Raw genomic sequence first — 24,752 nt, forward strand, 5'->3', positions numbered from 1 at the left:
GAGAGAGAGAGAGAGAGAGAGAGAGAGAGAGAGAGAGAGAGAGAGAGAGAGAGTGTAAACATTCATTAGAAACCAATAACTCATCCATAATTGAACTCACTAAGCCTTAATTTCAATCTAATAGGTTATATTCCAGCCATGCAAACCGATTAACAAGAATAACAAAATCAAATTTCTTAAAATTTTCCAACCCAATCTAGTTCTAGGCACGATCCAAAAGTATGAAGCTGAATTTAAACGTTGAGAGTTCCAAGAGAACAGTTCATCAAACTAAAAGGAGTAGAATTAAGCAGAATAATTTTCAAAACCGAATTCCGAGGCCATTCATTTCTAAAAGAAGTAGAATTAATCAATTAAAGCTCAAGCACAACCTCGTGAACTTAAAAATAAAAATAAATAAAAAAAATAAAAAAAATTCATCAAACTAAGCAGAATAATTTTCAAAAACCGAATTTCGAGGCCATTCATTTCTAAAATAAGTAGAATTAAAGCTCAAGCACAACCTGGTGAACGAACACAACACCAAGTACAGTTCTAGGCGCGATCCAAAACTGAAGTACGAAGCTCAACTTAAACGTTCACAGTTCATCAAACTAATCAGAATAACAGTAAAAGAAATCCGATTTTCGAGGACATTCACTTCTAAAACAAGTACTCCGTATAAATTCAAAGCTCAAACAGAGCGTGGTGAACAGAGACACGAAACATCAACAGAAACAAAAAAACAAAAACAATCACTCACTCGGCCAAGTCCCCGAGCTGGCGCAAAACGCCGACAAGTCCAGCCATGGCGACGCCTTCCAGTAGAGCTCCGGAGTCATCCTTATCGACGGCTCTGTACAGCTCGGGATCAGCCAAGCTGTACTCGTCCCGTATCCGGTACCTACTCATCGGCATTCTCCAAAATCCAAATGCAGAAACCCTAATCCCTCAGGAATTCAGTTAGCGCTTCCTCGTCTTCTACTGCATTTCGAGGCTCAACCGCCAAATGTGCATACGTATGTATGCGTCACGGAGGTGAGGTGAAGGCCAGGATGGAATTAAATGACTATACTTTATTATTTTACAGTACTTGTTTTGGGTTAACGGTGAAGACGTGGAGTGGGATTAACTAACGCCAGGTGTACGCGTACGCGTAGGTCTTTCACACAGCGCTCGTCGTGGCGCTCATTATGGCTGATCATCCTCCGCACTGTGCTTGCTTGCTTGCTTGCTTTTATTTACAATAAAATCACTTTTAAGGCATAACTAACATTCATCATCACTTTTTATAAATACGGTCCCGGACTCCGTAGTATAATAATAATAATAATAATAATAATAATAATAATAATAATAATTTTTTTTGAGAGAATAATAATAATAATAATAATAATAATAATAATACTTTTTTAAAGCATAATGATAAGGCAAAAACTTGTGTGAGACCGTCTCGCCGTGAGACGGGTCGGGTCTGGTCGTATCAATTTAAACCATATATATATATATATATATATATATATATATATGATACTTATATGCACAAATGTCATATTTATCTGCTCAAATAAAATACTAATCAGGAATAAAAATTTTTGTTACTTATAATAGTAAATGTAATACTTTTAAGAGAAAATGTAATACTTTTACATTTTAATTTAAAAGTATTACATTTTTCCTCAAAAGTATTATATTTTTCCTTATAAGGAGAACATTATTTATTATGAAAAATGTAATACTTTTAATGGAAAATATAATAATTTTACATCAAAATGCAAAATTATTACTATACATTTTTCTTCAAAAATATTACATTTTCCCTTATAAATGACAAAAATTTTATTCCTGATTAGTATTACATTTGTGCATATAAGTATGACATTTGCCCCTATAAGTATGGCATTTGCATGTTGATTTAACCCGACCCGACCGACTCGTCTCACAAATAAGGATTCATGAGGCAGTCTCACACAAGTGTGACCCTAATAATAATAATAATAATAATAATAATTAGTTCCAAATTTTTGAGTACTTTTAACTCTATCACAAGATAGTATTTGTTCTATACTTTCTCTAAATGTTGCAAATTAAAGAGGTAATACCCCACCAGTGTTTGATTCTGTGACTTTTCTTCTCAAGGAGAGATGTCATCTGAGCACAAGATGCTTGATATTAGTTATGAATTTAAGGTATGTTTGGTTCATGGGGTTTTCACACTAGGAATGCGAATCAAAATTGTACTTTGAGTATCATTCATTTTCAAGTTTAGTTGACCCTTCAAAACTAGTTCAAGTGATAGGCCATCAAACTTAAAGTCAACAACATGTTGACCCTGATTGAATTAAAAGTCAAAAATAAAATTTAAAAAAGTCAATAATAAAATTATAAAAAGTCAATAATTAAGAGATCATTTTAAAATTAACTTATAAAATTATACGGGTATTATTATTATTATTATTATTATTTACTAAAAATATATAAAATATAATTTCATCAAATATATAATATTTTGGTAAAACTTTTTGCTAATAATACTAATTAGAGTTAATTTTAAATTTAGTCTTCTAATTATCAATTATTTTTTATTTTACTCATTGACTTTATAGTTATAATATTTAGTCCTTAAATATTGAATCCTTTTTAATTTTAATTTATTATTTGAGCATGGAAGTTTGAACCTGATAGGGTTATGTGATATAAGCTCAATTTTCTAGTTGGGGCCAAGCCCAAAGAAGAGATATAGAGTGAGTGCATGGAGTGACATGACGGTTATGGAGTGAGATAGGGGGAGTGACATGGAGTGAGTGGGGGGAAGTGACGTGACGGTTATGGAGTGGGGTAGGGGGAGTGACATGGAGTAAGTGGTAGGGAGAGTGACATGGAGTGAGTGGGAGGAGTGGCGTGATGGTTATGGAGTGGGGTATGGGGAGTGACATGGAGTGAGTGGGGGGAGCAGTTGTTATGCCGTGGACCCAGGTCCACCTTGCAAGGTGGACCTGGGTCCAATACGACGCCATTTCACAATTTTTTTTAAAATAAAAAAAATTAACGGCGTTAACGGCTCCTCATCGCAACAGAACACAAACTCTACATTCACAGACCCTATACTCCATATTCACAATTTGAAAACTCCACATTCACACATTACAGGGCTATATGTTTAGTAACTATAATACCACTGTTATGCATTCACACATTCAGAACTCTATATTCACAAGTCCTATACTCCATGTTCACAACTTGGGAACTCCACATTCACACATTACAGGGCTACAAGTTGTTAGAACTCTGTTAACTCTACTACAGATTCACACCTTCATAACTCTACATTCACAAATTCTATACTCCATATTCACAATTTGAAACCTCCACAATCACACATTTCAGGGCTGCTAGAACTATGTTAACTCTACTACATATTCACACATTCATAACTCTACATTCACAAATTCTATACTCCATATTCACAATTTGAAACCTCCACATTCACACATTTCAGGGCTATATGTTTAGTAATTTTTTTTTAAATAGTGAAACGGTACCATTGAGCTTTGTACAGATTCCGCTGGGCCTCACGTCCCAATCAATAACATTACTATTTCCTGTTCCATTCTATATTATTATACCCGATTTATGGTGGATCCGGTCACGATAAAACCATCAGAACCTAATACCTCTCATTTGAGAAGTTACACTATACCGCTCGACCACAAAGACTTTGACATTTTAATTCATTATTAATTTTTTGTTTTTGTGAAAATTTGTAACATAAAAGTAAAATTGAAAAGTTATGATCATTGCACCAAGAATTTGTTTAGATTTCATTTCTTTGAACCTGTGTTTTCTCGTCGTATTCTTAAAATTGAAATTAAGAACAAAAAAATTTCCTACCAACCAAACATCATAATATATAATTTCAATAAATTGTTGAAAAAAAAAAAAGAGCTTGCCAACAAACCAGGTTGTGAATGTGACAACCAAATTGGATAGAGAATAGAGATGGTATAATGTTCCCACTTATTTCCCTTCATAAAATAATATAGGTTATTAATTTTTTTAAGTTGTATAAAATATTGTATTGTACTACAAAAATAGAAATTTTATAGTTAATTTTGTTTATTCTCTCTTTAAATAAAATAATTAGTGATATGTAAATAATGCTGCTAGTCAGGGCCGTTCCTAAGAAAATTGGGGTCCTGTGTGAAAATTTAACATGGGCCCCTTTTGTATAATTGTAAATATATAAAAGATATATTATATTGTATCAAAATATATAATAGTTTATAAAAAATTTATCATTCAAATTTTCACTTGAAAAGCTAAGTGACATTCTTCTTTTTCGGGCATATTTAGATGTAAAATCATTCACAAATTCATTGAGTCTTTCTTACAATATACATGATCATAAGTAAGATTTCAACAACTTCAACTTTACAAAACTTCTTTATGCATAAACAACAGTAATGGAAATGTACTCAAAAAACAAAAAACTAATGGAAATAGTTAAGACTATTTGTGGTTTAAAAAAAAAGAAAAAAAAGAAGAGAAGACTATTTGATATTGCAATTGTAGCATCAAAATACAAGAAATTAGATTATATTTCACCTATCATAGGGTTAGTTAATTAATAAGTTTAAAATTTTAAAAAAATTAAAAAACTAAAATATTTAACTTACATACATTCATCCTTTTATCGTGAAGAATAAAAAAAAATTGAGAATGCCAAATGCACAAATAACACACTTCAAATTAATGATTATTGAGATCAAATTCATGCGTTGTGAATACAAATCTTGCGTCTATGCATTATAATAGGAATAAGAGTAATTTGACTCTTTATATATAATAATTTTAGTATTTCACAATAGTCAAATATGTCCGCCTCAATTTCTATAAGTTATAGGATTATAACTCTATACGTAAATTAAGTCCTTAACAATTAGGTATGTAAACTTTTTAAAATTTTAGACCGTCTTAATTTCTTTATACATAAATCACACCAACATTAATATATAAAACATAAATATACAATATTTTTTTTTTTTAATAAAAGTGCCCCCAAAATTTGGGGGCACAGTACAGTCACCACACTATTACGGATTATTGATTATATATGTACAGAGTATGTACATATACTCTTAGCAATATTTGGGGCCCCCAAAATTTGGGGGCCCTGTGCGCCTGCCCTGGCCAAACATGGCCAGGGCCGGCCCTGCTGCTAGTCGCTAGATGGTTGCCACGTAGGCAGAATTGCAAGCTCAATTTTAGGCTTAAGTGTCATTCCGCAACATAAACTAAAATCGATTCTTCATGCCGCACCATGACCTTTCATAACTACTGTTTCAATGCACAAACCCCACAATTTTTTTTGCTTAGAATTTTTTACAGGTTTCCTTCAAGTTATTAGTAATAATATGCTGATGTGGAGGTGTTTTGTTATTGACTGTTTAAATAAGTAATAAAAGTATGAGTTGGCATCCATTTCATCATTTCACTTAAATAAACAAACCTCCGGTCATCCTTGATGGTAGCGGTGGTGGTAGAGTACCCCCAGGTCCGGCGCTGGCAGTTGGAATTAGTGCGTTTACAATCGTCTATCCTTCTCTCTAAGATTGAACGAACCTAGCTACGGTCGATTTGAACCCTAAACCTCCATATTTGGCTGCTGAAATTACACGTCAGGTTCTTGCCGAATAATGGGACCATCGGTTTCGTGTTCCACCGGCGACTTGTCGACATACAGAGGCGAATGATCAACTCTAGTGACCTCCGGTCATCCTTGCTAAAGCTCGTGCTCAGGACCTCTGGATAACAGGTATGGTTGCCTCCATTTTCATGATTTAGCTTTCCTTTCTGGTTATGGCTCCTTCCGGCGTGCCGATGTTGGTGAGGATGGTGGCAAAGTAACCCCCTAGGTCCGACGTAGGCAGTCGAAATTATTGATTTTGCAATCGGCGATCCTTTTCTCCAAGACGGCGCGAACATAGCTATAGCTGATTTGAACCCTAAACTTCCATATTTGGCTGCTGAAATTATATGTTAGGTTCTCACCGAATAGTTGGACTATGGGTTTCGTGTTCCGCCGACGACTCGTCGACGACGTGCAGAGGCGAATGATCAACTCCAACGACCTCTAACAAAGAATTGAGTATGAAACAATTCCCAGATATTGTTCAAGTTGTAGGATGTTTGGGCATAATCTGATTGAGTGTCAAAGGGGAAGGAATTGAAGGCCGGCGGTAGAAGAGAGGTTGGGGATGGTGTAGAAGCGTGGTCGACGAGGAGGCGGGGGAGGGTGTCTGGAGTAGTCCACGGCGTAGGTCTCAGCAGAGGGGAGACGGAGTAGTAGAACAGCTAGAGATTGAATTTTTGATTAATTAAGAAAGAACCCCAAACTTTCCAAAAACTTCAATTTAGGACGAATTAATAAAAATAAGCTCTACATCAGATAAATACTAACGCCATGTCATCAGGGATACAGGAAAACCTGTAAAAAATTCTAGGCGAAAAAAAAATTGTATGGTTTGTGCATTGAAATAGCAGTTATGAAAGGTTAGGGTACGGCATGAAAATTCGGTTTTAGTTCATGGTGCAGAATGGCAGTTAAACCCTAATTTTATGTTCAAGTTGTGAGCTTCCTCATGACGATGACAGTATTGCATCATGTGTATTATAAATTTTTAAAATTTTGCATTTACTATTAGGGTGTGTTTGAAAACTAGAAAAATAACTTCTGGAAATGTTTTCTGAAAAATGAGTCATTTTCCAGAAAACATTTTCATTTCTCGTGTTTAGTTGCAATCCAGAAAATTGTCTTTGTATTTGGTTCATTTTCTAGAAAATAAGCAGAATTGTATAATTAAAATTTTAATTGTTGTTATCTAAAAAAGATTTGGCAACAACTATATTTTGTCCAACTGTTTTTTTTTTTTTCAAATAACAAACAAAATATTTTAAAAAATTTCGGTTTCTACTGGTACTGGTTTTCGATGGAAACCAACCAAAGTAGAAAGCGGAGGATGACAGACGAACATCGAGGAAGCATTCTTGAAAGAAAATCGAGGAAGCATTCTTGGAAGAAGCCAAGAAGAAGAAGGTGTTGGATCTGGAAAATGACTCTACAAAGATGGGAAGTCATTTTCCAAAAAAAAAAAAATAACAAGCTATTTTTCCTTTGACAGGAAATCATTTTCAATTGACTTACAATTTCCTACCCTCTCCCAAACACATGAAATCCGAAAAATGATTTCCAGAAATAATTTTTTGGGTTTCCAAACACACCCTTAATAGAAACCTCTTTTTTCATTTTCAACCAGTTTACTTCTGTTTTCTCTTATCTTTTTTTTTTTTTTCTATTTTATGTTTTATGTTTAGAAAACTTGTTTATTATTTTCAAATTAGGTTTTTTTATACTAACATTATAAAATTAACAAAAGTTCAATTTTGAGTGATCTTTAAATCTTATATTTAAAATATTTTTGAATATGTTTGGTTTAAATTAAATAAAGATAATTTTTACTTTTAAGTCAATGTATATAATTACATTTGATATTTGAACCAAATTTATATATCAATATAACATAATTAAAAATATATCTGGAACAGCCAAAGATCTTGTGATTAAGCGGCACCCGGTATACACTCCCATGTGGAAGGGAGTGGGTTCAAGCCTCAGTGGAGGCATCTCTGGAATAATAATCTATTAAGTTCACATACAATTTGGTTTAATTTAGATAATATTAATATTTTTTAGCTAAATTTAAAATAATTTGGATATATTCATTTGAGTGAAACGTATATATAACTTTTACTTTAAAGTATAATTTATGTGAAATTTCAATATCCGATATTTGGACCAAATATTATATTAGGATATAACATAACTAAAAATATCCGAACCAATAATCTATTAAGTTCAATCAAATTCTAAATTAAAACTTGGTTTAGAGTTCAAGTTTTAATTGTGATAATATAAATAATGTCTCACTTTAAGCGTAAGCAAATTGTTGGTTTTATGACTTCTGGGTAGTCAATAGGCAGGCCAACACTACCTGTTCGAGTAGCGAGAATATAAGAAGTATGTAGGAAAATGTAGCGAGAGAATATATGTATTGTATTGCTCAGAATTGCTTGTCCTCTCTCCATGTGTGGAGGGTCTATTTATACATATTTTGGGCCTAGAGCCCTACAAGGAATAAGAATCTTGGACCGCCCCATATTGGGAGTCCCTGTTACATTATAACTAATAAGCCCTATTCTTGCTAATATTACAGGTGCTAAGTCCAATCCTTATCGAACTCTTCTGTAGCTTTGTGTTGAGGGTCATTCTTGGGCTTTCTTGATCCGATTGCTTTCTTAGGCCGGTCCATGTAGTCTAGGCCTAGTGTATTATCCATCATCCAGTCCCCCACTTTCTTGGGACTTTGTGGATACGAAGTCTCTAGAAAGTATACTTGCTTTCTTGGGCCGGTCCATGTAGTCCAGGCCTAGTGTATTATCCATCATCCAGTCCTCCACTTTCTTGGGATTTTGTAAATACAAAGTCTCGGGAAAGTATAATTGTGTTTTCCTGTTTTGTTTGGTCTGCGAAAATTTACTTTTTTTTTTTTTGGACTTCCACCACTATAAATACCTTACTCCCCCCCTCATTTTCCACTTCTCCTTTCTCTCTCTAACATCTCTCCTCCTTCCATTCCCTCCATCCTTTTCCTCCTTCGTGCTCCACTGGTATGTTTTGTGTTTTTTTTTTTTTTTTGCCTCTTCCGTTCCCTCCATTCTCTTTTCTGCTATTCATTTCTTTATCCTTCATTCGTTCATCATCATCATCATTTTTTTTTGAACCGTTGGAAAAAAATGCCCAGCTGACTGCCTTTCGTGCGGCGACCGCCGCCGGCAGGCTGACTGCCTGCTCACGCGAGGTGGTCAGCCAGGCTGACTGCCTCCTCATGCGAGGCAGTCAGCCCAGGGCTGACGTTTTTTTTTTTTTTTTTTTTTTTTTTTTTTTTTTACTTACTTGCTTATATTGCTGTTTTCAGATTTCTAGTCTGTTGGTTTCATCCTTGCCCTCATTTAGTCGGTCCGTCACCAGGTTAGTGTAAATGCCTAGGGTGGCAATTTCTTCCCCTTCTCACTCTGATTCTACTGAGGCGGAGGAGTCTTCTGACTTCGAGGCTTACTCTCCTCCTGCTGATGAATCGTCTACTGTTTTCGGGGGTTTTGTTCATCAGTTGTCCGCGGATCCTTCTGGATTTCCTTCTCATCTTCCTGCATCCCTTGGCCCAGACTTTCCTTCCCTTTCGCCTTTGGCCCGAGGCCCTGGTGAATTTGAGGACGTAGAGTTCTTCCCCACTCAGCCTTCTATACTAAAAGAGTTTGATGTTAGTTTAGTTCGTCTTCTATTGGGTCCATCTGTCGAGGTTATTCTGGATACTTCACGACCCGTCTTTGATCCCCCTTCGGGCGGTTATGTAGCATTGTCCCTTTTGGCCGCCAAGTATGGGTTTCGAGTACCTCCGTCTCCTTTGTTTAATGAGGTTTGTAGATATTTTAATCTGGTGCATGGTCAGCTATCTCCGAATTCGTTTCGCTTTGTGGCGACTTTTCTTTCTTTATCTCCGAATTCGTTTCGCTTTGTGGCGACTTTTCTTTCTTTGTGTGACTCTTTGAGCATCTTTGTGGCGACTTTTCTTTCTTTGTGTGACTCTTTGAGCATTCCGCCGACCCTTTCTCTTTTCACGCAGCTTTTTTATGTTGCCGCGGTGGGGTCTAGTTCGCCTGGGTCCATCCAAATCGTTCCGCGTGAGGGATTGCGTTTTGAGGGTATTAACAAATCTTTCAAGCGCTGGAAGGAGCGCTTTGTTTTTGTTCGTCCTGTTGGGGGTGCATTTGATTTTCCTACTTCCTGGCCCACTTATTACTTTAAGCTTGACCGGCCGCCTACGCCGACCGGGGTGTTAGCCCAGCAAGTTCAGGTTTTCCGAGACCTCGGTCCGGTGCAGGTGAATGCCTGTATCGAACTGGAAGCTTTAGAGAACGCTGGGCTGTTACCTACGGGCGCTGCGGATACTGGTCTGTGCTTTCTTCTTTGCTTTAAGAAGCCGTTCTTTTGTTTATGTTCTTTCACCCCTAATTCTTATGTTGCTATATATATATATATATATATATATATATATATTCCGGTTCGGGGGTCCCGTTTTTTGACGCGGTAGGTCCTTCCGCCCCTATTAGTTCTTTTGGTGCCATACCGTCTGGGATGGCCTCTCGACATGACATCTTGCGGGAGCGGTTTCGCCGTCTCACACGATCGCATACTGCCCGTTCTGCGGCCCCTCCCCCTCTGCCTACTGAGGGTCCGGGCGATAAGGGCAAGAAGCCTGTGGATGAGCCTTCCGCCCCACCGGCCTTTTCTAGTTCCCCTCCGTGTGCCTTGGCCAATTCAGGAGCCTTACAAAAGCGGGCCAGGGCGGAGCCTGCTGGAGAGGAGCCTGCTGGAGAGGAGCCATCTGGCTCGTTACCGCAACCCTTGACTCTCACGGTTACTGGATGGACGGATTCTTCGATGTGCGGGACGCGTTTCAATTATAACCCCTTGGAATGGGGGGAGAAAGTTATTTTTCCTTGTGATCAGGAGTATATGCAGGCTATTAGTGAGGAGGCTCTCGACCGACGGACGATTATCCACCTTTATCGGGTATGTTTTCGGCGCATTTGGTCCATTTTTTTTTCTTCTTATTTCTTGGGTTGTTTACGCGATCGCTGCTGTTTCGGCCAACCGTAAGTGCTCTCGGGAGTGATCTCAGGAGCTGGAGGAGCTCGATGCTCGTTTTAAGGATCTCACTGTGCGGTATCAAGATCAGGTGGAGGCTTCTCATCGCAGCCTGACTACTCAGGCGGAGCTTCGGCGAGCTTGTCGGGAAGCCGAGGAGGGACGTCGTGTGGCTGAGGAGTCTCTTTTTTCTGCGGTTTCGGATTATAGAAACTCCGATACGTTTCGCCAGGATGCTTTGGCGTCCATTTGTGGGGCCTCTGATGACTTTGCCTTGATTGGCAAGGATTGGTTGGCTTCTTCGGATGGTGCTCAGTATGCGGCCGAGATGTCATTAGAGGATTATTATGAGGGATCTCGGCATATGCAGCAAGAGATCTATGCTACCCTACAGTCTTCCAATCCTCCGTTCATGCCGACTGATCTGGGGCTTCCGCCCTCTCTTCATTCTTGGGCTGATCGTCATCTAAATGAGGGCCCTGGCGCTCCTGTCCTAGGCTCAGGTGTTGCCTCAGGGGCGCATCCTCCGGGATTTGCTTTTCCATCTGATTCGGGTGGACGACGCGAGATTCCTTTTGATTCTGCGTACCTCAACTCTGCCGCCAATCTCCAGGTTTTAGCTGATCTTTCGAATGCCGAAATTTCTCTTGGTCCTTTGGACAGTGTAGATGGTGCCGGTCCTCAGGATGTACGTGGGGACGTCAGCAGCCAGGCTCCTGGTGTTTAGTTGGTCTTTTTTAATGTCTTGCTTTAGCGACTGTTATGGTATCGATGTCTTTCTTTTGTAGTACTGATGGACTTTTATGTATTCCTACTCGTTCTTGTTTATGAAAACTACGATGTTCGTTTTAAGAGTTTATTTGTTCATGAAAACTTATTCATTGTTTACTCTTTGCTTTAAGAGTTTTATGTCATGGTGGGTACATGTCTTCCACTCGGTGGTGGGTATATGTCTTCCACTCGGTGGTGGGTATATGTCTTCCATTGCCTGGTGAGTATGCGTTTCTTCCACACGGTGGTGGGAATACGAGTCTGCCACTGGCTAATGTTCCACACGGTGGTGGGAATACGAGTCTGCCACTGGCTAATGGGTATATCGGTGGTGGGAATACGAGTCTGCCACTGGCTAATGGGTATATGTTTTCCACTCGGTGGTGGGTATATGTCTTCCACTCGGTGGTGGGTATATGTCTTTCCATTGCCTAGTGAGTATGTGTTTCTTCCACATGGTGGTGGGAATACAAGTCTGCCACTGGCTAATGGGTATATGTTTTCCACTCGGTGGTGGGTATATGTCTTCCACTCGGTGGTGGGTATATGTCTTCCACTCGGTGGTGGGTATATGTCTTCCATTGCCTAGTGAGTATGCGTTTCTTCCACACGGTGGTGGGAATACGAGTCTGCCACTGGCTAATGGGTATATGTTTTCCACTCGGTGGTGGATAAGTCTGATGGTCTAATAATGATACTTGACGCAGCTGGTATTTTGTCTTGAGACGAACGAAGTTTGTTAGTATATATTGTGAGTGTAGCTAAAGTCATAAAGTACATCATATTTCCCGGTTTGACTGGCTTTCTTATTTGTAGAATTTCTTGAGCCGGCCCGAGTTCCATATGCGATCTATTGCCTTACCCTCCATTGTTTCCAATTTGTAGGTGCCGGGTCTAACAATTGCTGCAATCCTGTATGGACCTTCCCAGTTTTTGGCAACCTTTCCTCCTTGGTTTGGCTGTGATGCTTGCCTATCCCTGAGTACCAAGTCGCCTAAGTAAAAGTACTTAGGCTTTACTCGAGCGTCATGGTACCTTTTTATTGCCTGTTGGTATTCCGCTATTCGGCACTTGGCCACATCTCTTCGTTCTTCGAGGAAGTTCTTTTCCAGCTGCTTCATCTGCTCGTTAGCTTGATCTTCGTAATGCAATATCCTGTCCGTGGGGCTCAGGACTTCTATAGGGACTTTAGCCTCGAAACCGTACGTGAGGCTGAACGGGGTTTCTCCTGTTGCTCGACGGGGAGTAGTTCCGTAGGCCCAAAGGATGTAGTCTAGCTGGTCGACCCATGCACCTCCTTCCTCTTCTATTCGTTTCTTTAATCCATCCATGATGGTTCTGTTGGCATTTTCTACCTGCCCATTCGCTTGGGGATATGCCACCGATACTTTAGTGTGCTGAATGCCATAATTCTTGCAAAATTCTGAGAAATCCTTGCTATCGAATTGACGCCCGTTATCTGTGACGAGGTGTTCGGGGATGCCAAAACGGCAAATTATCCTTTTCCATAAAAATCGGCGACATTGGTATTCAATGATCGTTACCAGCGGCTCAACCTCCATCCACTTAGTGAAATAGTCAACGGCGACTATGCAGTACTTGTGGCATCCTGGGGCTTGTGGTAGTGGTCCCAAAAGATCTACTCCTCATTTAGCGAAGGGTATCGCCGTGGTGACGGGGGTGTAGAAGGTTGCCGGCCTACCTTGCTTTTCTGCAAACTTCTGACAGGTTTGGCAATTCTGGACCTTTTGAATGCAATCGTGGACCATGTTGGGCCAGTAATAGCCTTGGATCAGTAATTTCCTTGCTAAGGTATTGGCTCCTTGGTGAGCGGCGCATATGCCTTTGTAGGCCTCTTCTATTACTTGTTCGGCTTCGCTGGGCTGTAAGCATTTCAGTAGCGGGCCACCGAAAGACTTTTTATACAACTGGCGACCTTCCAGCCAGTAAGCTGGAACTCTCCGTTTGATTTTGGCCGCCTGCGTGGGGTCCAGCGGAAGTTCTCCTTTGGTGATGTAGTTTGTTAATTCCTCCATCCATTTGGGTAAGGGAGGCACGCCTGTTGAGGTGACGGAGGCTACTAGGAGGGATTCTGTACTAGGTGCGTAGATGATCTCCTTTCTGCAAACCTGTGACAAGTGCCTTGGGACTCCTCCCAGGGATATTTTGGACATTAAATCTGCTTCTACGTTCTCTGTTCGGGGCACGTGTTGTATTTCATGCGCCTTTAATTTTTCCAATAAGCCTTCTGTAACGTCTTTGTACATCTTTAAATTTTCCCCTCTAGTTTCAAATGTGCCTTTGATTTGCCCTACCACTAGCCGCGAGTCTGTCTTGATGCGCAGGTTGCGCGCTCCTAGCGCGACTGCCAGTCTTATGCCCCCGATTACTGCCTCATACTCTGCCTCGTTGTTGGACACCTTGAATTGGTATTCCAGGGAGTAATACACCTTGAACCCTTCTGGCGTGGTTAACATTATTCCCCCTCCGCAGTGCTTGGCGCTGGCTGCCCCGTCTGCATTTAGTTCCCACCACTCATCTGGGGCGTCGTTATTTGTTTTTCCTCTCCGGTCCTGCGCCGTGCATTCTACTATGAAGTCTGCTAGTGCTTGTGCCTTGATGGAAGGTCGGGGCCTGTACTCGATTCCGTATTGTGTTAATTCTATGGCCTATTTCATCATTCGCCCCGAGGACATCGGGTTTCTCAGTATCCCCGCTAGCGGTTGGTCGGTGAATACTTCTATTGGGTGGGCTTGGAAGTATAGGACCAACTTCCGCGCGGTGGTAACTAGGGCGTATGCCATCTTTTCTAATGGCGTGTATCGAGTTTCTGCTCCTCTCAGGAGCTTGCTCACGTAGTAGACCGGGTGTTGAGTTCCCTCTTCTCGTACTAGGACAGAGCTCAGGGCTCGCTCGCTGACTGCCATGTAAAGGTACAGGGTTTCTCCCTCTTGAGGTTTGGCCAGCAAAGGGGGGGATAGCAGATATGTCTTCAATTCTTCAAAGGAGTTTTGGCATTCTTGAGTCCATTCGAACCCTTTTCTTCTTTTAATTACTTCGGAGAAGGGTAAGGATCGCTCCGCTGACCTAGACAGGAGTCGGCTTAAGGCTGCTAAGCGTCCCGTTAGCTTTTGTATCTCCAGCACACTGGTGGGTGGTTGCATGTCTAGAATGGCCCTTACCTTCTCGGGGTTGGGCTCTATTCCCCTTTGAGTTACCATGTAACCCAAGAATTTACCTCCTCGGACCCCGAAGGCGCATTTCTTGGGATTTAATCGGAGGTTGTATTTCTTCATGAGTTCGAAGTAGGCTCTTAGATCCATTGCGTGCTCGGTCTCTTCCTTGCTTTTTACCAATAAATCATCCACGTAAGCTTCCATGGTTTTCCCGAGTAGGCTATGAAACACCTTAGCTACCGTTCGAGTGAACGTGGCCCCTGCATTTTTTAAGACGAACGGCATCACTTTGTAGTAGTAAACCCCGTCTGGGGTGAGGAAAGCCGTTTTCACTTCATCCTTATCGTCCATAAATATCTGGTGGTAGCCTCTGAAAGCATCCATGAAACTGAGTAGCGCACATCCAACTGTTTGATCTACTAACTGGTCTATCCTGGGTAAGGGAAAGGGGTCTTTGGGGCATGCCTTGTTGAGGTCGGTGTAATCCACACACATCCTCCATGCAGGTGGTTTTGGCACCAATACGACATTTGCCAACCAAGCCGGGTATACCACCTTCCTGAGGTGTCCAATCTCTAATAGGGTTGCTACTTCTTTTTTCACAAACTCCCTCTGATTTGCTGCCAGGTGCCTTTTTCGTTGTACTATTGGCCGGACGGCTGGGTCTACTGATAGGCGGTGGGTAATAACCGAGCGATCTATCCCGGGCATATCTTCCGGTCCCCATGCGAACAAGATCCTATACTCTTGTAATGTCCGTAAGATATCAGATCTGGTTTCTTCCGTTAACCCCTTTCCTATTCAGACCCTTTGATCGGGCTTCGAGCTTTCTAAGGCTACTTCTTCTAATTCTGCGGCGGGTTCTGGCCTGTCTCTGGCTTCTTCCTTTGTGGTCCTTTCTGTGATGGTTTGCACTTGTAGATCTCGGCTCCCTATCTGGCGACATGTGAGGAGATAACAGGATCGTGCTGCTTGGCGATCACATCTAGCGATCCCCATTCCTTCTGGTGTTCGAAATTTCAGACATAAGTGCTCGAGCGATACTACGGCTCCTGGGTCCTCCAAACCCGGTCTTCCCAATATCACGTTGTGTGCTGATTTCAAGTCCACCACCACAAATTCCATGTTTATAGCTCGCACCCTAGGGTATTCTCCGATCTCTATAGGCAGGGTGATGCATCCTTCCGGCTCTATGCTATCTCCTGTGAATCCCGCAAGAGGTGTTCTCACTTGGTGCAGATCTCCTGTGAATCCCGCAAGAGGTGTTCTCACTTGGTGCAGGTTCTCTGTGAATCCCGCAAGAGGTGTTCTCACTTGGTGCAGGTTCTCCTTGGTTAGTCCCAGCTTGGTGAAGGTTTCGAGATACATGACATTGACGCTGCTGCCCGTGTCTACGAATACCCTTCGAACTGTGGCCCCGTTGACGTCCATTGCAATCAGGATGGCGTCCCTGTGCGGGGTTGGCCCCTCGGGTAAGTCGTCATCTGAGAAGATAATGGGGTCTCTCCGGCCCTTTTTGGGCGGTGCTTTATGCTGTACTGCCCCTATGTATAATTGTCTGGCCCAGCGTTTCCATTCCCGAGTGCTGTCCCCACCGACTGGTCCTCCGCAAATCATGTGGATTACGAGTTTGTTGTGTTTTCTGCTACGATCGTCTTGCTCCTCTTGGGGCTCCCTTGCCATCCTAGGGGTCTCGGGTTGCGCTTCGGCCTCCCGTCCCACGGGCCTTCTCTCCTGCCTGGGTCTCTCCGTTTGTCTTTGCCACTGATTCGGCCCTCGAGGCTGTCGGCCTCCCGGGGGCGGTCGTCCCATGTTTCGTTTGAGGGCTATTCTCTTTTCTATCAATCCATCTAGTTCTTTCTGCAAGGTGGTGCATTCCTCCGTGCTATGGGTTGGGGATTCGTGGAATCTGCAGTACTTCCCCTGTCTTACCGGTACGTGGTTGACTACTGTCGCGGGGTTTTGTGGTGGGGGATCCTCCCTTACCCGAGGCGGGTGTATCTCATGCACCGCCCTTGCCCCCAGGGTAGGGATGACCCGGGGTCGGTGGGCTACCGGCGGGTGGCTACGATTGATCCTATCCCTTCGTTTCGACGATCGATCCACTGGACGCGTTCTCGTTTCCTCTAACGGGCGTTTCTCTCGCCGCCTCTGTTTTTGTCGTAAGGCCTTCTCTGTTTCGGCGTATCTGTTTGCTCTTTGTATGGCCTGAGCGTATGTCTCTGGGGTATCAGTTCGGAGACTTGCGAACAGATCGCCAACTTTTAAGGCTTCCATAAATAATGTTATGGCTGTCCGGTCATCCAGACCTTCCACCGTTTGTATTTCTTTTTTCCACCTTCCGAGGAATTCCTTTAAGGTCTCCGTCTCCCCTTGTTGTACGGCGGTTAAGGCTGTGAAGTGCCTTTTAGTCTTTATACTCCCCGCAAAGTATGTCAGGAATTGCTCGCCCAGGGTTTCGAAACAATCAATAGTCCGAGGTGGTAGTGATAAAAACCATTGTTGTGCTGCCCCCTTCAGTGTCAAAAAGAATACCCTACAGTACATTGGGTCTTCTGCTCCTAATATCATCATTTTTGCTTGGAAGTCGATCAGGTGGTCACTGGGATCCTCTGTTCCATCGTATGTGGGCATTACCGGGCATTTGGGATCCTCTGTTCCATCGTATGTGGGCATTACCGGGCATTGAAAGTTTTTAGGGGCGCAATATTCCTGTATCTCTAAAGTGAACGGATTTTTAGGGGCGCAATATTCCTGTATCTCTAAAGTGAACGGATTGGCGGATAGGAGGGAACGTGCCATCGGCTGATCCCTTCCTCCCTCCATCTTTTTCCGGAGGTCTTTTAGTTCCCTGGCGAGGTTACTTATTTCTACATCTCGATGCTCCCGATCCTGACTCGAGGTTGGATCATAGTTTTCGCCTACGCCTTCTCGTCCGGCGGGGGCCTCTTTCTTTCGTGGCTCATCTTCCGGTGGTTTTCCCCCGATCGTCCGACCTGATTTCAGGAATTCGCACAGTTGCGCCGCGACCTCCATTATGTTGGGGGGGAATTCGTCCGGCTGGGTCTGAGGGACTTCGTCGCCCAGAGACTGCTCCCCCGGACCGATTCTCTCCCCTTTGTGAGGGTCCTCTTGATTGGGTAGCTCGTGCGTGGTGGGATTTTCCTGCGAATTTCCCGCTGGCAGGCCTGGTTCCTTCTCCTGTTGTGTAGTCACCATGTTTCTCGAGTTCGGAGGAAAGTACGGGTGAACAGTATCAAATTTTCTCAAGTTCAGAGGAAAGTACGAAGCTTTTCCGTATCGATCCCCATAGACGGCGCCAATGTTGGTTTTATGACTTCTGGGTAGTCAATAAGCAGGCCAACACTACCTGTTCGAGTAGCGAGAATATAGGAAGTATGTAGGAAAATGTAGCGAGAGAATATAGGTAATGTATTGCTCAGAATTGCTTGTCCTCTCTCCATGTGTGGAGGGTTTATTTATACATATTTTGGGCCTAGAGCCCTACAAGGAATAAGAATCCTGGACCGCCCCATATTGGGAGTCCCTGTTACATTATAACTAATAAGCCCTATTCTTGCTAATATTACAGGTGCTAAGTCCAATCCTTATCGAACTCTTCTGTAGCTTTGTGTTGAGGGTCATTCTTGGGCTTTCTTGATCCGATTGCTTTCTTAGGCCGGTCCATGTAGTCCAGGCCTAGTGTATTATCCATCACAAATAAATTATGTTTATATAAGTAAATGTGAGTAGAAAAGATTGAACATGATGATAAGTAAACGAATATAGTAATAGATAAATATGTAAGTAGATCATGGTGAGAATGTGATTGCAATGATGCATAGTAAAATAGGTGATGGAAATTTTCCACTCTATCTAGAAAACAAGAAAAGAAAAGAAAAAATCTCCCATTTCTAGAAATTTGAAAAATATTTCCAATATTCAAAATGGAAAATTAGGCTATTAAATATGTTTTTTGTTTTCTATTCTCTAATTCTCCAGTTTTCTATAAAGTTGGAAAAATTCTCCAATTAGTGTGCGTTTGAAAACCCAAAAAAAAAATGAATTCTAGAAAATATTTTTTGAAAAATGAGTCATTTTTTCAGAAAATATTTTCACTTCCCGTGTTTGGTTGTATTCTAGAAATTTGTCTTAGTGCGCTTGGTTCATTTTCCAGAAAATGAGCAAAAGTATACAACATATTTTGGGCCTAGAGCCCTACAAGGAATAAGAATCCTGGACCGCCCCATATTGGGAGTCCCTGTTACATTATAACTAATAAGCCCTATTCTTGCTAATATTACAGGTGCTAAGTCCAATCCTTATCGAACTCTTCTGTAGCTTTGTGTTGAGGGTCATTCTTGGGCTTTCTTGATCCGATTGCTTTCTTAGGCCGGTCCATGTAGTCCAGGCCTAGTGTATTATCCATCACAAATAAATTATGTTTATATAAGTAAATGTGAGTAGAAAAGATTGAACATGATGATAAGTAAACGGAAATAGTAATAGATAAATATGTAAGTAGATCATGGTGAGAATGTGATTGCAATGATGCATAGTAAAATAGGTGATGGAAATTTTCCACTCTATCTAGAAAACAAGAAAAGAAAAGAAAAAATCTCCCATTTCTAGAAATTTGAAAAATATTTCCAATATTCAAAATGGAAAATTAGGCTATTAAATATGTTTTTTGTTTTCTATTCTCTAATTCTCCAGTTTTCTATAAAGTTGGAAAAATTCTCCAATTAGTGTGCGTTTGAAAACCCAAAAAAAAAAATGAATTCTAGAAAATATTTTTTGAAAAATGAGTCATTTTTTCAGAAAATATTTTCACTTCCCGTGTTTGGTTGTATTCTAGAAATTTGTCTTAGTGCGCTTGGTTCATTTTCCAGAAAATGAGCAAAAGTATACAATATATTTATTATAAAAAAAATATTGATCTGGTTTCTGGCGAAAACTATAGATGAGAGCAGAAACCTAGTTTCTGCATGTTTCTGGTTGTGGGTTTTCATCCCCACATACAGTCGGAAACTTTCTCCGGTGGCCGATGTTCGTCACCGAAGGTAAAAAAAAAAAAAAAATCTAAACTACAAAAAAAAAAAAGGAAAAATATGGCGAAGGAAGAAGAAGAAGCTTAGGATAAAAAACTACGTGTGTGGAAAATGACTTTATGTTTAGTCAATACATTTCGTGATAGGACAATGAGTTAATACCACCTCTACTAAGGTTTGAACACACAACCTCCTATATGGGAGTGCAATTTGGTGTCATTAAATCACAAGATCTTGGCACATTTTGTGATTAGTTTTTTTTTTTTTTAAACATTTTGTGATTAGTTAATTTAACTAAAAATGTCAATTACACCCTAGTGGGAACTCGATTTTCTATTTCAATGGGAAAAGAATAATAATAAATTTTGAAGGAGGGAGGCAAATACGGGGGAGATTTTCATTCTCTAGTTGGATGGGATCGGACCATTAATTTCATTTTCAGTAAATTGTTAAACAAAAATGGTAAGAATGAGACATCAATTGTAGCGGGCGATTGAAGGATACCAAATTTTTTTTTTGATAAATTTATGTTTCTTTCCAAAGGAAATTAAAAAAAACAATTAATTATATTTTTTTGTCTTAAATTTATAAGTGGCAGTAACAAAATTACCGAGAACCAAATATTACAAAAAAATCTGATTGAAAACTAGTTTGGCCAATTTGTTTGTGAAACTAGTCGGCCATCGGAAATCAGTCTGGCCGACTGGTTTTCAGCCCTGAAATCATTTTTGATTGCCAAATATGAAAATATTTGTCATCAAAAAAAATAATATATGACTGGAAAAAAAAAGAATAAATATACTGTGGTGGTAAGAAGAAGGCAAGAAAATAAAGAAGAAGAAGCAGTTGGTGACAGCAGAGGCCAGAGAGCATAAGAGAAAGAAGGTCTGATGAACCAGATGCGTGACGGTGTGCGTTGAGGAAGACTTGAAAAAATGACTTCCTCAAACAAAAGGGGAAGCCATTTTTCTAAAAAAAATACCCTAATTTTCCTATGACCAATATCACATTTTTCATTGACCTTAGTTTTCCACCTCTTGTCAAATACTGAAAACTCAAAAAAATGATTTCTAAAAATTATTTTTCGAATTTCTAAACACACCCCAAGTAAACGGTGCAATTTATACAAATTTTTTTCCTAAGATTAATTTAATTAAAATGGAAAATAATATTTTCCCTATTAATTTTACTTCGAAATTGCATCCAATGACTTGCTGTGGCATTATTTATAAGGTCTAAAAATGAAAATAAAATTTAAAAAATACTTTAAATCTATTCATTAATTAGTCATGAATTGATTGATGTCATCATAAATTATTAAAATAACCACTACGTGTAATTATTGTATTATAATTTTTTTTTTGTATTTTATTATTACTTAAGGCTCTTTATTAGCTTGTATGGAGTAGTAAAGTCAAGACATTCATACATAACTAATGAAAAAAAAAATTGAGACTTATAAATAATGTTACATTAGAAGATAAATATTAAGGGTGTGTTTGATTCATGGGTTTACACACCAGGATGGGAATAAAAAACGTAGTGTTTGGTTGACAACTTTTCAAAAACACAACTATGAGATTTGATTACATTTTCAATTAAAACCTCACATTAGCTAATTAAAAACGAGTATCATTCCATCTTATTGTTAATTTGATTTGCAAGTTTGGATTAGTACTTTTAAATTTCTTTATTGATTTTTTATTTTTGTTTATATTGGTGCTTTGGATGTCATTATATTAGGATCAATTGCCTTAGTTTTTTTTTTGTTTTTTTTTTTGTATTTTTAAAATCTTTATTCCCATTATAGGGTCATACATATAACCAAACACCAATATTGATAATCATTCCAATTCCACCTTACTACAAAACATGCAAACTACTTTTACCAAAACACATTATCATTACCAAGTATTTGATTCCTATTCCTATTTCAATTTTCTTGTGCAAACCAAACACACGCTAAGTAATAATTTGAATAGGGGAGAATATCATTATTCATAAAGACATATCATTAAAAAATGTAGTAATAAATTAAATATCAATAGAAAAATAGTGCTTAATAGAATAATAACGTGTTAGGAGATAAAATTTAAGAAGATAGTGTAACAATACTCATTAAATGATGGGCTAAGGTGCGTATAAAGTGGCTTTTTAATTTTCAAGCTAAGTGAGATACATACCCTATGAGTAAATTAGTAATAGATATACTCTGACATTTTTTTTTTCTTGTTGACATAACATGTTCGAATTAATTTGAAAAGAAGGGGTCGGGTCACAATTTGTATTTTTTTAAATTATTTTATTTCTCTAACAAAATCAAAGCATGTGATAAAATTTGGAATAAAGATCAAATTGGGTACTAAACCAGATGTAAAAATGCAATCGGACTATTAATTTTTTTTTTAAAGTGCAGTTAAACTATTAAATAGGAGGTCAGCACCTAGTAAACACAGTGAAATATAAAAAGAAAACTCTAATAGGAAACCGTTGGTCTCGATAGGAGATAACCAAATCTATCTCCATATATAGATCTCGAGAGGTAGCTCAAATAGGTATCTTCATCCGCTCTGTCTCTAGCTATGAAGGTTGAAGAGATGAAAGCAGTCATAGTGGTGGCTACCTTCAGAGACCCTTTTTTTTTTTTTTTTTTCTAAAAAAAATCACCTTGTTTATCTTGCACCAATTTGCTATTTATGGTCCTTTGGGGTGAATTTCATAATTTAAAATGTTCAATTGCATTTTTTTTTTTCATTCATCGACCTAATTACAGTTTTATGTTTAGTTTAGTAGTCAATTTGACTCTTATTCCTAAAAATTTTATTCTTTTGCACTAAATTAATTAATTTCCTACCCAAGATTCCAAGAACAAGATTTGTCTGGTATTGTGGTATGGTCCATATCGTATGGACAGTGTGAAGTCCTTTTCATTAGGAGCAGTGTTTGTTAATTTATGGTTGGCGACAGTTAATCTACCTTGGATTATTGTTTACCTTGCATAATTCAATTCAATTCAAAGCAGTTGTTAAGTCTTCATTTTGGTGTGTAACCAAACTGAATTGACATATCACTCTGTTGGTTATGGGGTCAAATTAAGTGCAACATTATTGTGAATTAAAAAACACATTTATTTTAGTCTTTGTAATAATATACAATTTATATAAAATTAATTGAACTCAATTATTACATTATTAGGCTTACCTACCTACCAGATATAATATAAAATTGATATTTCAACATTTCAAAGTTACAACCTTCCACACAATGTACTGCTTATCATATATAAAAATTGTTTGGGCACGAATTAAAAAATAATAATAGAAACACACACAAATAAATTAAAACAATAATAAGGTGTTACGGTGGAAGAAATATTTTTTAGTGGAGACTAGTCTTTCCTCATGAATTTTAAAGTAATTACATTCTCATGATTCGAATCCAAGTTCTCCGGTTAAGAGGAAAAAACTCGAACCATCTTATCCTTACTCCCATTGATAAATTTTAGATCTAAGAAAAATTATCGGTTAACTAGAAAAAATAGTGCATTTTCGAACACAATGAAATGCATACAACACACCAAAAAATGTAACACACCTCGCCACATCTAATGGTGCATTTATGCGTACCTAATGGTGAGTGATCGCACGAGAAGCCTTGTCCGCACGAGAATTTGACCATATGTGTGTGTGTGTGTATTTATATATTTTTATATTCATTGACTATTCATGAATTCATTAACCTCACTACAAGTTTTTTTTTTTTAAATCCACTTATTAATCTAATAAAAAATGTAAATAATGCTGCATAAATATGTGAATATATATTTAGAGGTCAATTTAAAATAGAAAGTATTACTCATTTCTTAAATTTGTATATCTAGTGAATATAGAACATATCAGTCAGTCTACAAGAACTATCCTAAATTCCTTATTTTTGCTTTTAATTAATAATTCTCTGTATGATTAGATGACTACAGTGTAACTTAAAAGTTATATAACTATTAGAACTTCTTCCACAAAGTTGTCTGGACACAAGAACATCAAATTTCATGCTAAAATTATAGCAATTATAGTTATATGGGTATGGTAGAATAATAAGAAGACTTTATATTTCAAAAAAAAAAGAAGAAGATATATGTGGTATTTGCTTTGGGAGATAAATTATGTCATACCTAATCTATCTTCCAAGATGGATCATTGATACATGTTCATTTTTAATATATTATAGGTTCAGTTTTAATGTACTACATAATCATTTTAACATGCAGTACATTAAAAATGAGCATGTATCAAAATGTAGCTTGCTAATAAATTATATTGAGAATATAGTAGTTTGTTCAACTTTTTTTTTTTTTTTTTGCATAGTCCAGAGTTTCTACCGTCGAACACAATGACTAATCTCCTTATCGAATTGTAGGCTAAACACCTTTTTTGGATGGTACAGTGGGCCTGGAGATTTAAGGTTGCTACATACCCAAAGTCAAGAATCGAATCATTGATTTTTGGTTAAAAATAGATTAGTCTCTTTCATTCAACCATACCCCAGATTAGTGCAATCGTTATATCGTGGACCAAGCTCCACAGTGCACTGTGGACCCTGGTCCGAAACGACGTAGTTTCGAATGTTTGTGGACAGTGGACGCGAATGACTTTAGGAATACACAGAATCTTTGTCTAGAATACACAAAATGACTTGAGGGAATACATAGAATATTGACACAACTACACAGAAATCATCATCCTAACATTTGAATACACAAAACACGTGACAACCTATGTTTAAGTACTCCTAACATGAATATACAGAATCGTAGTCTACAATACACAGAATGCCTTCAAAGAATATACAGAATATTAACACAAATACACAGATCGGCCGAAAAAAACAAACCATTAATTAAAATGACCAAAACGACATCGTTTTGATACGAGATACACAATGCATTATGCACCCTGGTACATGATATAAATTGACATATTAGTGTGTTGAACTTGTGGTGTACACACAAAA

The 24,752-nt window shown here is 38.9% G+C and overlaps 2 protein-coding genes across 3 annotated transcripts in view; both read right to left on the minus strand.

Moving 5' to 3' along the window:
• LOC115999732 (protein SCAR2-like) overlaps window positions 1-1,159 on the minus strand; it is an 8,995-nt gene extending 7,836 nt beyond the window's left edge. For both annotated transcript variants that reach the window (XM_031239631.1, XM_031239630.1), the window contains exon 1: window positions 743-1,159. In XM_031239631.1, coding sequence (XP_031095491.1) covers window positions 743-897 — 155 coding nt within the window. In that variant the 5' untranslated portion in view covers window positions 898-1,159. The remainder of the gene's footprint in view (window positions 1-742) is intronic.
• Window positions 1,160-15,492: 14,333 nt separating this feature from the next.
• On the minus strand, window positions 15,493-17,910 carry LOC115999328. The gene has a single exon (XM_031239185.1). It carries the CDS (start codon window positions 17,908-17,910, stop codon window positions 15,493-15,495), a length of 2,418 nt encoding a protein of 805 aa, XP_031095045.1.
• Between the last annotated feature and the right edge of the window lie 6,842 nt (window positions 17,911-24,752).

The sequence above is a fragment of the Ipomoea triloba genome, chromosome 12 (assembly GCF_003576645.1).
Source record: "Ipomoea triloba cultivar NCNSP0323 chromosome 12, ASM357664v1".
NCBI lineage: Eukaryota > Viridiplantae > Streptophyta > Magnoliopsida > Solanales > Convolvulaceae > Ipomoea > Ipomoea triloba.

Excerpts from the sequence above, each read along its gene's own strand:
- LOC115999328 (XM_031239185.1), bottom strand. The coding sequence starts at position 17,910 with ATGGTGACTACACAACAGGAGAAGGAACCAGGCCTGCCAGCGGGAAAT.